This window comes from Lissotriton vulgaris, chromosome 6 (genome assembly GCF_964263255.1).
Source record: "Lissotriton vulgaris chromosome 6, aLisVul1.2, whole genome shotgun sequence".
Classification (NCBI taxonomy): Eukaryota; Metazoa; Chordata; class Amphibia; order Caudata; family Salamandridae; genus Lissotriton; species Lissotriton vulgaris.
The window spans coordinates 140868789-140881783 of record NC_141694.1 but is presented as its reverse complement, the minus strand read 5'-3'; the positions used below and the strand labels follow the sequence as shown (position 1 = coordinate 140881783).

The following is a 12995-nucleotide window of genomic DNA, read 5'->3' as shown; positions in this document are numbered from 1 at the left end:
GCCTCCAGCCCCGGCTTTGTAACCCCCCAGGTCCCGACTTACCTCATCCGCCGCTCCTCCCTACGCTGGAGTGTTTACCTCTCCACTGCTTGATCGCTTGTCAGCTACCTCATCCGCTGCTCCTCCCCGCGCTGCCACTGCTCCTCCACTTCTCGCCGCTCCGCAGCTCCTCCCCGCGCTCATGTTCTCCCCTCTTCCTGTTGCTGGTGAACTCCGCTCCTCCCCTCACGCAGACGCTCCTCCCGGCGCTCATGTCCTTGCTCTTCCTGTTGCTCGTGAACGACGCTACTCCCCTCACGCATACGTCGCGGCCGGCGCTACTTGCGAGGGACTACTTTATTTTTATTTCTAAATATTTTAAACAACGTTTCATTTTTGTTTTTATGTAGCCTATGTCCTTCTGCTTGCCCTGAGGTGTTCTACGATGTCTTGGGTGTTCAGATTGGTGGTGTAGTTTTCGAGTTTACCTAGGCTCAAAGGTGCAAGTTCTCTCTTTATAATAGTAGTATAGATAAAGTACATATAATTCATTATATGGTTTTTTGATATGCAGATATATTTATCATATTATGTGTTTCTATGGTGTATAAGTTCCTTTCCTGTAAGAAATTGCACAATTTACAATGTCGAATCTGATCATGTTTTGTTAATAGTACAATCTTTACATAATTGTTGGTTGTTAAATATGCATTCATGGGGGTGCACTACAATAAGTCTTCCACCATCCGCCACAGACTTTGCCTGGTTTACTGCTTGCTATTCTGATTCAGGCATGTGAATCTATGAAAGATACCCCAATACTGGATAAGAAAACAAGTTACTTACCTGTAACTTCAGTAATCCAGTATTGTTATCTTTCATAGATTCACATGCACCCTCCCGCCTCCCCGGAAAGTCAGTTCTCTAAGTTCGGGATACTTGTTCCCACTTGTGCTACGAAAATCTGAGGAGAGCTGGCTCTGTAGAGAGGGTTCTAGAGGGGTGCTGTAAGCTGATTGGTTGGAGCAAAGACTTTGGTCTTTTTAGCATAATGAGGTAGATAGGCTACTATAATCTAGGTCGCAGGCCTTTTCTAGGGCCTACTACTACAAAGTGCTTTTGGCACTGCTTTTTTATTTAACGTGGGACTCCCGCCTCGGCGATGGGGAATGATTCAGGCATGTGAATCTATGAAAGATACCAATACTGGATAACTGAAGTTACAGGTAAGTAACTTGTTTTCTTATTTTTTATAAAATTACAGTGGTTCTCCTTTTTGAGTCATGCGTCCTTTATTGGTCAGTGCTGTGCAGTAAATGTCTTACACTCCTCTGTGTTAGGCCTAAGGCTGCTCGCCCTCACTTCCAGAGCACCTTGTGTTTTACATTGAACCCTGTACACTTCTGTGGAACCCCTGGAATCTGTGCACGGTATAACCACCTAGTGGCATACTATATAGAGAGCCAGCTTCATACATTTTCTTATTGAATGTGTCTCATTTCTTGACTCTGGGTATGCAGCAACACTTTGTTGTATACTTATCTTTCCTCTGTTTCCATGCTGTACCATGATTCTTACCTGTGTCCTGCATTCCAGAATTTAGATGGCTCTGCCTCCTCCTAGTGTTCTAGGTGGTGACAGTTTGTGCCTGGCCAGCTTGTGTCGAGGTTGTTTCCTTCTGCTTTCCTGCAATAAACCAGCTGTGGTTCACCTGTGGTCCCCAGCTCATTACTACACACTTCTGTCTGATAAGTCCAAGGCTGCTCGACCACACTACCGCAGGTTTAGCACCTTGGGATTGTTAAAGCAAGCCCCTTTACACTACAAAGGGATGCCTCAGCTCTCTGCACAGTGCATCTCATTTTTTCACATTATATAGGGAGCCTTCTTCCTACAAGTGGTACTTACATTAACCTTAGAAGGATGACCTGCTCAGTGGACCTGTCAGGATTCGAACCTGTAACCGTGTGTATTTGCTCACAAGAAAATGAAATTCACAAAGGTCTGCCAGAAGTATTCTTAGAATTCCTGAAAGTTGGAATCTCCACCAATGCAAGGACATATAGCTGATGGGTGCCCTTCTGACTCCCCCACTTTTCTTAAAAAATTGGGCCCCAACTTTTTTTATGTTGGCCATAATGATTTTTCACTGATTTTCCCTTAAATTGCTTTTAAAATATTGACATGAATCAAGCCCATTTTACTTAAAGATGCCTCAGAGAAATGGTATCTAAAGTTGCACAACAGTTTTGCAAAATGCTTTTTTGCAATTTGTAAATGTTTTGTGTGCGCTTTAATTTTTTAAAGCAAAATAATACTAACTTTGCTTTTGGGCTTCTGCATATAATTAAGGGACATTCTATAAGCATTATAAGTAGCCTCAAATTGTTAAATTATTCGAAAATGTGTACACTTTATTGCCCTGGAATCGCAGTCAGTAATGCAAGCTGAATTCACTGCAATTTCTTGCAATGCTTGCCCTAATGGTAAAGGCTATGCTGTAAGGAACAATAATACACAAGGGGGGGGTGGCATGTGTGGGAAATATTTAATGACCTAGCATTGTTACAATCACTACAGATACTGAAAAAACCAAAGTGTAACAATGGGTCAACAAGAAAGTTGTGCAGCTATCTAAAAGACTGTGTGTATATTGAAAGAACACAATCCCTGAATCCAAAGTATTCTTGGTGAAAAATATGTTCTCATCAGATACCCGTCCTGTACCGCCCTACATCACTTGGGATCCTTCACCCGAAGGAAGTGGAAAGAACCACTTAGGATTAGGTAGATTGTGGCCTAATCAAAATGTGAAGGAATATGGGTTTAAACTATGTGGTGGTATCAGGGGGCACAAGAAAATATAAATAAGCAGTGCATTAAGTGCTCGCTGTAGCGTGTAATAGTGAGAAAATTAATATTGGGTTGTGGGAGTGGAAAAAAAGAGTTTATTGAGGTCCTACCCACACCCAAGGTTAAAAAACAGTGCAAGTAGTAATAACAAATAACTACTGAGTCCTTATATTGGTCGACATGTTTCTGCAGTATCCATTGGCTCAAAGGATGCCAGTCTGCTTCATCAGGACCTTGTTGTTTAAAGGAGTGCTACTGCTAATATTAAAGTGTATATAAAAAATCATATCACCCATGATCTGGGGAATGGACTCTCCACCTCACCCGGCAACAGCTCAGGTACAAATGGAGCACCGCTCTGTCCGTCGGTACTCCGCGCCTTCCTCTAGGCCACAGTCAGCCTAGAGGATCAAAAAGTGGCTATCACGGGTTATGTTTAGAGAACTCCAAGTTGCCAGAATCGGGCTCAGAGCAGTCTAGTTACTTACAGGTCAATTGGGTACAAAGTTCAGAGTACCTACTCGCTTCTCCGTGCCTCCCCGTAAATGGTGCAGGCGCCGCCGGGGTGGATATAGCGGTAACCGTGCTTCCGGGATGGGCGTGGTCACGCAAATGCGTGTTGACGCATTTGCGTACAAAGAGTGGAAATAGAGGACGGGGGCGAGTGCGTCTCGGGCGTTGCTAGGCAATGTCAGACTAACAAGTCGGATCAAGGTTGTTTACACAGGAGTGAAGGCAACGCTGGGAGTTAAAATTATTGGGTTGGAACAAGACTAAGAAATCGCCTCATTTAGGCCGAGTTCACAGTCCACGGGGGTATACTACGTTACAAGGGGGTGTAGGAGCAGAGGCCAGGAAATATGATGGGGGTAGTTTTACAGAGGTGATTTAGGCAACGCTAATAGTTAGAATTACTGGGTTGGCATAGAGTTGTGAAAAAAACCAATTGAGGTAGAATTCACAGACCAACAGGGTATACTACATGTTAAGGGGGTGTAAGGGCCAGGTACCTAATAACTCCACACAGTTAAGTTGGGGATCATACTGTCTCTGGTGGAATTAGAAAATGTTGGCCCAAGGAATGTTATCATTCAGTTCTGTGACATGTGTGGATAATCTATATATCCATCTTTGTTCTTTCTCGAAGAGCCGTTTCTGCATGTTAGGTCCTGCCCTGACCTGTTCGATGACTGTCCACCTCATGTCATTCGGTGTGTGGTTAGATTCAAGAAAGTGATCTGTCAATTTTGTAGCATTTTTTCTGCAGCGAATGGTGCTGCGATGTTCGCATATTATTTGCTTTACTTTTCTTGTCGTCATTCCCACGTAGCGTTTGTTGCATGTACATTCAATCAGATATACCACGTTGCAGCTATTGCAGTTTGTGTGTGATAGCTGCCGCCATGTTTTGCCAGTCTCGATGTTTAGAGTCTCTGTGTTTTACTCGTTAGATGACAAACGCTGCAGTTTCCGCAACGAAAATGCCCTGTGACATCAGGTAAACCCCACGTTTTGTAATGGATTGATTGTCAGAAGGTTCTTTTGCCTTGGGTCTAGTATTGACCAGTGAGTCTTGTAGTATACCCCGTTGGTCTGTGAATTCTACCTCAATTGGTTTTTTTCACAACTCTATGCCAACCCAGTAATTCTAACTATTAGCGTTGCCTAAATCACCTCTGTAAAACTACCCCCATCATATTTCCTGGCCTCTGCTCCTACACCCCCTTGTAACGTAGTATACCCCCGTGGACTGTGAACTCGGCCTAAATGAGGCGATTTCTTAGTCTTGTTCCAACCCAATAATTTTAACTCCCAGCGTTGCCTTCACTCCTGTGTAAACAACCTTGATCCGACTTGTTAGTCTGACATTGCCTAGCAACGCCCGAGACGCACTCGCCCCGTCCTCTATTTCCACTCTTTGTACGCAAATGCGTCAACACGCATTTGCGTGACCACGCCCTTCCCGGAAGCACGGTTACCGCTATATCCACCCCGGCGGCGCCTGCACCATTTACGGGGAGGCACGGAGAGGCGAGTAGGTACTCTGAACTTTGTACCCAACTGACCTGTAAGTAACTAGACTGCTCTGAGCCCGATTCTGGCAACTTGGAGTTCTCTAAACATAACCCGTGATAGCCACTTTTTGATCATTTCCCTTTTGCAGAATATGGCAGTTTGGCTTTTTACCTTCCCTCCACCCCGTGAAGCCTAAAAGATCCTAAATAGGAGTAAGCCTTTTTCTCCCCTTCGTGAGCCTGTGTATGTGAGTTGTTTGTGTGTTTGCATAGTGTGAGTGTATGTTTGATGGGACAAACATATTGCGCCGATCAATGCTCACTTTAACTTGAAAACGTGAGTAGTTGTGTCTGGCACCCGGAAATGCTGAGTACTAGCGACTGTGTATAATTAATAACCACTCGACCACCGAGCACACCAATATCACTAGAGTGTGCCAGCCTGAGTCAAAGGTGCAACACGTATAATCCACATCGTTGTTCTCTCACCTTAATGGCTTTGCGAGCATTTTTTCCACGCACTAGTAAGTGCAAAATATGATTGAATGCCAATATTAATTACCTAGTGATCACCGAGCACAACACTATTGATAGAGTGTGCCAGCTTTAGTGATAATAAGTCACTACCGATCACAATAAAACCCTGAATGGAATGCACGATACAACAGAAGACACGTGAGAACCAGCATGGCACTTCGTAACAGGCTTGTATTAATTATACTTGTGACCTTTTACGTTTTTCTCCTCCAGGTCTTTTTTCTTTTAGCTCAACCATTGTTGTTTGAGCTCTTTTCACTCTGACTAATTGTCAGTTGTGTACAGGAATCTAGGGACCGGCAGGGCGTTAGTGTGTCCTGACCACCCATTTTCCTTTTGGTCCTGACGAAAACCCGGTACCTTCCATCCTACGGGTTGAAACATGTAGACCTCACACATAAGTGATACACACGGTCATAACACCTAAAAGTATCCACACACTTACTTTTAATATTGTCCAGTTCTTGAGAATAAATTTTCACACAAGTATACCAGGACAATTTTTAACACAATTTTTTCACTTCACACACAAAATACCCGCTCCACTGTAGTCCAGGTGTCGCTGCACACCCTGATGGCACTCGGCTGGTGGACCCCGATGATGAAGCATGTCACCGACTAGGTCGGTGAGTGAGGGGTTTCTTAAAAAAGGAAGGACTCTCTTCTTTTTCTCATCTCATTCCACTCAGACTGCTTTATCTAAGCTATCTCTGATGGTACTCCTTTCTTGTTTTGTTCATTACTGATACCCAGGGGACCAGGAGTACTCTCCGTTCACCTTTGTGAATTTATTCCCTTACTCTCTCCTTTGGTTAATTGCATAAGTGCCTTAAACCTGACGTCTGAAAAAGCAGCCTTCTTGGTAGTAGTCAACGTTTCATATTGAGCTTTAGCTAGAGAACCTTTTTATTGTTCTTCAGCAAAGATCCCTCCGACTTGATTTTCCTATCAAGCAGGAAGTCCTCTCCTTGCCCGCTCTGTTGCTAGCCATTCTTTGAAAACCGAACAAAGTCTTCACATTCTAAATCTTTGTAAGTCAGTGGATTTACACCACCCTTATTTATCCATGCTCGATGCAGTTGTACTTTCAGTGTCTTTATGATGGTAAAAAGCAAGGCAGCCACAGTGCATAATCATGATGTATTTGTAATGTACAATGCTTTCAAGTTGGCTAAGACATGTTGAGGAATATCTTTGCATTCATTCTGATCACTGCAGTAGCCATCACTACTTGACCCCAGATCCACAATGTTTGGCCAGTGAGTGGAATGATACTGAAGGGGATAGATTGACAGTGTTTGGAACAGTATAGTGTTGGGGGTGGTTAAAATCTTCGTTCTTGCTGCAGAACTCTTCTTTGTATGCTTTGATATAACCTTGTCTCCTTCTAATCAAGACAATTGGCTGGTCCAGGAGAAGAGAAGTAAGCAGGACTTTGGGTCTGAAACTGCAGGGTTTATTCTGCAAGGAACTTTCTAATTTCTGCCTTAGACCAATTTGTTATTAAGTATAGTCAAGTCTCCTCATTAATATTCATTTATAACATGCTTTATCCCTGTTGTTTACTGCCTCTTAAGTTCTTCCATTCCTTGGTTTGACCCGTAGTGTTATTTTAATTTGTACAAAAACGAGGAACTCCTAAAGTTGACTCCCTGAAGATTGTCAATTTCAGCACAGCTCGACCTGACCATGATCCACAATCCCTGTCTGACAGCTGTTTGTTGACACCAGACTAGCCTGCGGTGTGCTTTCAATTTCTAAGTCAAAATTAAACAACCTTATAAAACTGTAAGTCCATTTCTCTGCTTTTAGGCAAAAGTACAGATGCTGGACAATCTGCTTGATATTGAAGTGGCATACAGTCTTCTCCGAAGCGGGACGGATGAAGGTGGTAAAGATCCTATTGATGTGAAGTATGAGAAAATTAAAACTGACATGAAGGTATGTGTATCGCAACTTACTGAGCTCTGACCTATCACGTTCGGTATCTGTTTGTATAACTGATTCATGCTGTATTCCTTGCATAAAGAGCTGGATGTGTAAGTAAACATGGCCAAGAAGGTTGCTGTGTACAGGGAAAAGCAGAACTAGTTATGATTAATGCCATAGCAAGTGTCTGAACATATTTTAATTGTACAGACAATGGAATGCCAGACCACTTCAAGTATCCAAAATGATTTGCCCCTCAAAGCTTCATCAATGTGTGTATGCTTCTTTGGCATGAGTTGGCTTGATTCATGTTCAGCAATAAAATTAGTTTTCCTTTGTTTACATATATGTCAATCAGTGTACACTCTTTGTGTTTTGATAATGTGTGCAGTGTGATGCTGGAGGGCACTACTTGTGTGGCTTTGAGTCTGGTGGGAGAATTTGACCAGGAAATTAGTTGTCACTGTTGTGGATTGTGGAATATGAGTGCTTCATGGTGGATGTCTCAAGTGACTGACGTCGGGCTTATAGGGTTCAGCAGCTGCATCCCCAGTATGAGTGCGTCAGAGCAATGACAGAGGGTGGTCTTTTGCAGATTATCAGTATAGATAGTGCATCCACCAAATGCATAGGCACAAGTTTCTTGGGGTGCTTGTCATTTTCTAAACCACATGATGGTACCAGTGTGCATCTTCCTGAGCCTTGAGACTCGGGCTGTATTTTTCATTTAGTATTTTTATCCAATTAACTGTTCGGCTGTCTTCCTTTTTGTCAGGTTGTGGATCCTGGTTCTAAGGAAGCTAGTATCATAAAACAATATGTTAAGAACACTCATGCTGCTACGCACAATGCCTATGACCTGGAAGTTGTAGATGTGAGTAAAAACTCCTAATTTATTTAGATTTCATGTTCGTAAATGGCATTGTGATCCTTTGATGCAGGGGCCACATCAATGGTGTTGTCTGCAGGGCTTTTCTCATCCTAATAATATGATGTATTTTTCTCTGAATGGATTTATTGCTTTGAAGTATTTTATTTTTATGTTTAAAAGTGTTTACGGTTCTTTATGTAAAAGAAAACCTTTTGTCCACCACACAGAAAAGTTATATTTGCTTATGTTCTTTTTGTTTTTCCTCTTAAAAACAGATCTTTAAAATTGAGCGTGAGGGAGAACGGCAACGTTATAAACCATTCACAGAACTTCACAATCGCCAGCTCCTTTGGCACGGCTCCCGCACCACTAACTTTGCTGGCATCCTTTCTCAGGGTCTGAGGATCGCCCCTCCTGAAGCTCCGGCGGTATGTATAGACTTCTCTTTAAGTAATGGTTAGAAACACTGTCACAGGAATTACGCGAATGTGCGGCTGCTGTGTTTTTCGCATAGTTATAGTATTATGGCATTTGTCACATAACCCATCATCTGTTGCATAATCTGCAGATTTTATTTTTAAAAAGTGTCTACCTTAAACAGTTCAAAAGTTACTAAAAATGCAGCAAAACGTATGGCCGTGCAGTGGAAGGCCCTCTGCAAAGGTTGACTGGTAATTTTTCTGTTTATTGCTGCATTTGGGTGTTAATCTGGTGGGAATGAGGATCAACCAATGCCCAGGGAGTATTAACAAGTGTAAAATGACAATATAATGAAGTAAAAGCACAAAATACGCTGCATTATGCTACATGATTTGGCTTTTCTTGACACATAATTTACTCAGCCATCCCATATGATTTGGCCCTCACCTGCTGGATAATTCCATTGGCCCTTGTTATACAATAGTTCCTATTAAGCAGGGTATTCTATCTCCTTCTGACCTGCGTTTATGTTGCACTGTCCTCTGCATATTCTAAACAAATTATTTAAAGCAGGCCTCCTGGGCAGTTATTGAAGCATTTTATTCACCAGCTCCTCTACTGATAAACCTCTGCGGACAGTATTCCAAAAAAAATAAAAGCAAGAAAGGAAACATCTTAGTGGGTGCTTGTTTTTGGGATGTCTGTGCTTTGGTTTGGACCTTTACAGACCAAAAATTGTAACTGTATTGAAAATGTCATTTGTTAAAACTGGAGCATGTAGGAAAGTGCCCCTTTTGTCATGGTCACTCCCACTTTTTGCCACTGGTACTGATGTTTGTCGACTGATGTGCACTGGGTCCCTGCTAACCAGGCCCAGTGCCCTTTTCCTAAAACTAGGTAAAATGTTCTAATTGTAACACAATTGGCACACACTTTGTCACCCCTGTAAGTCCCTAGTAAGTGGTACCCCTGGTACCTAAGCCGTGGGTAAAAAAGGGTCCCTAAGGGCAGTAGCACGTATTATTCCACCCTAAGGGAACCATATACAAATTACATGCAGCCTGCATCGCAGACTCTGTCTCATTGTCCAAACCATGAGTAAAAACACCACATGGCACACTTACTGTGTGCCTTGCCAAAGTCCCTCCCTGTAATATAAATAAATCCTCCCTATTGCAGGACTTGTAGTCTTAAGGCAGAGTGCATTAAACTGCATGTGAGGGCATAACGGCATGAGTAAATATGCTCCTGTGCTATCTAGTCCAATGACTAGATGGTACAAGTGAACAGGGAAGCCATCAAGGCCGTGTGGTGTTGTGTGCAGGGGTGACTTTTGGCATCGGATCTTCTTAACATCTCCAGTCACAGTCAGGGGGACCCTTCAGGTTGAGGCTGCAGATGTTTGCTTGAAACTCGAGGTAGGTCTAGATCGCAGTTCAGGATCGCTGGGGAGACCTCCTCGTGGTGTTAGGCCACTCGAAATTGGCCAATGGGCATCTGGTGCAGAGTGGTGCAAAATCCCAGAGCCTCCTGGGTCCGGATTCTGGGGGTGAGTCTTTGCTTGAGCAAATCAGGTGCTCACGGAAGGCAGAGTCTTTAAGATGGTTGCAGGGCAGTTCATCCAGGCTTGGGGCTGCTGGACACACCAGATTTTTGCTGTAGGCACGTCGGATTTGGGGAAGGCTGGTAGGGTTGGGGCCAAAGCAGTTCTTATTCCTTGGTCAGCACGGCTCTTCAGTCCTTTTTCATTCTTCCTCGAATCTGAGGAGGCATGGTTCAGGGCTGCTCATAAATATTAAAGTCTGGATCGTTTACAGGGGTGTGCAGGTCGGGACCAATGTGTCCCTTCCTTGGGGTGAGTACACCCCTTATTATGCCACCTTCCAGTGTGAGGGGTCATCAGCCTCTCCCTAATTGGCTGGGTTCCCTCATCTTCAAGATGGAGCAGACCTTTGATGTGTGCTTTACCTCGCCTCCCCCACCTGAGGGGTATGGTTGGCAAATGTGGGCACACCTCTCCTCCTAACCTGGTTTTCCCATCGATTCTCCTGCCCAAAGTGGGCGTCAAACCTGGTGGGAGACAGTTGCTGGGGGCAGCAAAAAGGCAGGGACAGCTTACAAAGGTGACAGGCCTTTGGAGCTTCCCCTTCGTGGACCCAGCCCATCCTGGGGGAGGAGGCATGACACCTCTGCCCAGGATGGGCTTTGTTCCTGGACCCAGAGAGCTGAGGCACTCTACTCGGGGTACAGAAACCTGTCTTATGGTGGCAACTGGCGGGCAGCCATTCAGGAACCATACCAGGGCTTGTTGTTTTTCTGGGTCATCTCTAAGATGCCCTCTGAGTGCATTTTTCATTAAATCCCACACTGGCATTTGTGTGTATTTAGTGAGCTGAGAAGTTCGCTACCGAACTTCCTAGGTTTCTGTAAAGCCATTATGGAGCTGTGGCGTTCCTAATGGACAACTACCAAACCATATACTCTTTATGGCTTCACTGCACTTACAATGTCTAAGAATGGACTAAGACACTTTAGGTGTAGAGTGCTCTTGCAACTATACCCTCACCTGGGGGCTAGTGTTCTCTGCTAGAGGGGTGATTTACCTAGGCCCCAGGCAGTAGGTGGTAGAAATGACACACAGGGATATGTGCCATGTTGACTCTTCACTTTTCTGTACACCAAAACACGCAGCCTGCAATGGCAGTGTGTGGGTGTTAAGGTACAAGATCCAAAAGGATGGCACAATAGGTGCTGCAACCCTTAGAGGCCTTCCCTGGTCACAGTGCTCTTGGTACCCATGGTACCTTTTACAAGGGGCTTACCTGTGGCCAGAGATGTGCCAATTGTGGGTACAAAGGTACAGTTTTGGGAAAGAACACCGGCCCTGTGAACCTGATTGGCAGGGACCAAGTGCACATCAAGTGAAGTTGCATCAAATGTCAGGCAAAAAGTGAGGGGTAACCATGCAAAAAGAGGCTCTTTCCTAGAAGGAGTGAGCTTAATCCCTGACCGTGATTGGAGGGTGCCTAGCACCTGCAAGATGTCCGGCACTCAAGAGTGGGCCTCACTTAGCCTTCCCACCTGAGGGGTGGGGTTGGCAGAGGTGAGCACACCTTCTGGGCTGTCCTGATTTTCCCACCTGTCTTCCCACTGAAAATAGGGTGAAGACAGGAAGAGGGCCTGCTTCTGCTAGCAAAAGAGGCTGGGGGTCGTGTTACAAAGGCAGCAAGTCCTTTGAAGCTCCCCTGCCGCAGATTGCTCTTCCTGACCTGGAGGAGGGAGGGTGGGACGGGGGATTGTAACACTACCGCCAAGGAAAGGCTTTGTTGTTGGACTCTGGGAGTGAAGGCTCCCACCCCAGGGGTCCAGAAATTCGTCTTGTGGTGGCAGGCTGGTGTTCACCAGTCAGGAACCCACCAGTGGTTGGTTGGGTTCAGGAGTTACCACTAGAAGGGACCCTTGAGTGCAGGGGATACTAAATGTGACACTGGATTCCCTGCAGGATTATTATTCTGAGATGTTTGACACCAAACATCTCGGGATTCAGTGAAGCCATTATGGTGCTAGGAAACGTTTTTCTAGATAATCTACTCAGTATGGTTTTATTGTGCATTTATAATATCTAAGAATGTCTTTAGATATTATAGGTGCCTATCTGCTCATGAAGAAAGGTCCTCATATGAGGTATATGGTGCCTTGCCTTAATGGTGACTTACCTAGGCCTCATGCAATCCTGGGCAGGCATGGCACACAGGAATGTGTGACATGTCATCTCTTCACTTTTAGCTGCACCAAAACACGCAGACTGCAATGGCAGTGGTGTTTGTGGTAAGAGGTCTCTGAGGGTGCCATAATACATGCTGCAGCCCTCATAGGCCTTTCCGTGGCTACCATGCTGTTAGAACTGGCTATTTCTGGTAGGCTAAGGCTGACGCCAAAGCCAGGCAGAAACCACCATTCTAGTCAGGGCAAGGAAGTCACACGCCAAGATAACCCCTGCTCACCCCCTTGGTAGCTTGGCACAAGCAGTAAGGCTAAACTCGGAGGCAATGTGTAAAGCATTTGCGCCAGCGCACAACAGCAACAACATACTAGGCACACCACAAAAGAGACTCCACACAAGGTTATTATAAAAATAACTTTTGTATTGTAAAAACACATCAGATAAAATCACACATATACATTGTGCCAACTGGCACGGGCAATATTCACATGGGATTATTCACAAGACAGGGCCACATGGGCCACTGTCATATTCAGATATAGCACTTCTAGAATAAGAAATAATAAACCTAAAATGGTAATCACAAAGATCACAACCAGTATCCACTGGTAACGGGAACCAGGACCTTACTAGGACCACCTGTACTAAAAAGGACAACCACCTAAGA

At 44.5% G+C, this 12995-nt stretch overlaps 1 protein-coding gene across 1 annotated transcript in view; it reads left to right on the top strand.

The window, feature by feature from the left end:
• Nucleotides 1–12995, top strand: part of PARP1 (poly(ADP-ribose) polymerase 1) — a 461510-nt gene that overhangs the window by 364233 nt on the left and 84282 nt on the right. Inside the window, exons 17-19 of the mRNA XM_086926179.1 lie at nt 7197–7325; nt 8089–8187; nt 8460–8612. Of these exons, the coding sequence (XP_086782305.1) occupies nt 7197–7325; nt 8089–8187; nt 8460–8612 (381 nt within the window). The remainder of the gene's footprint in view (nt 1–7196; nt 7326–8088; nt 8188–8459; nt 8613–12995) is intronic.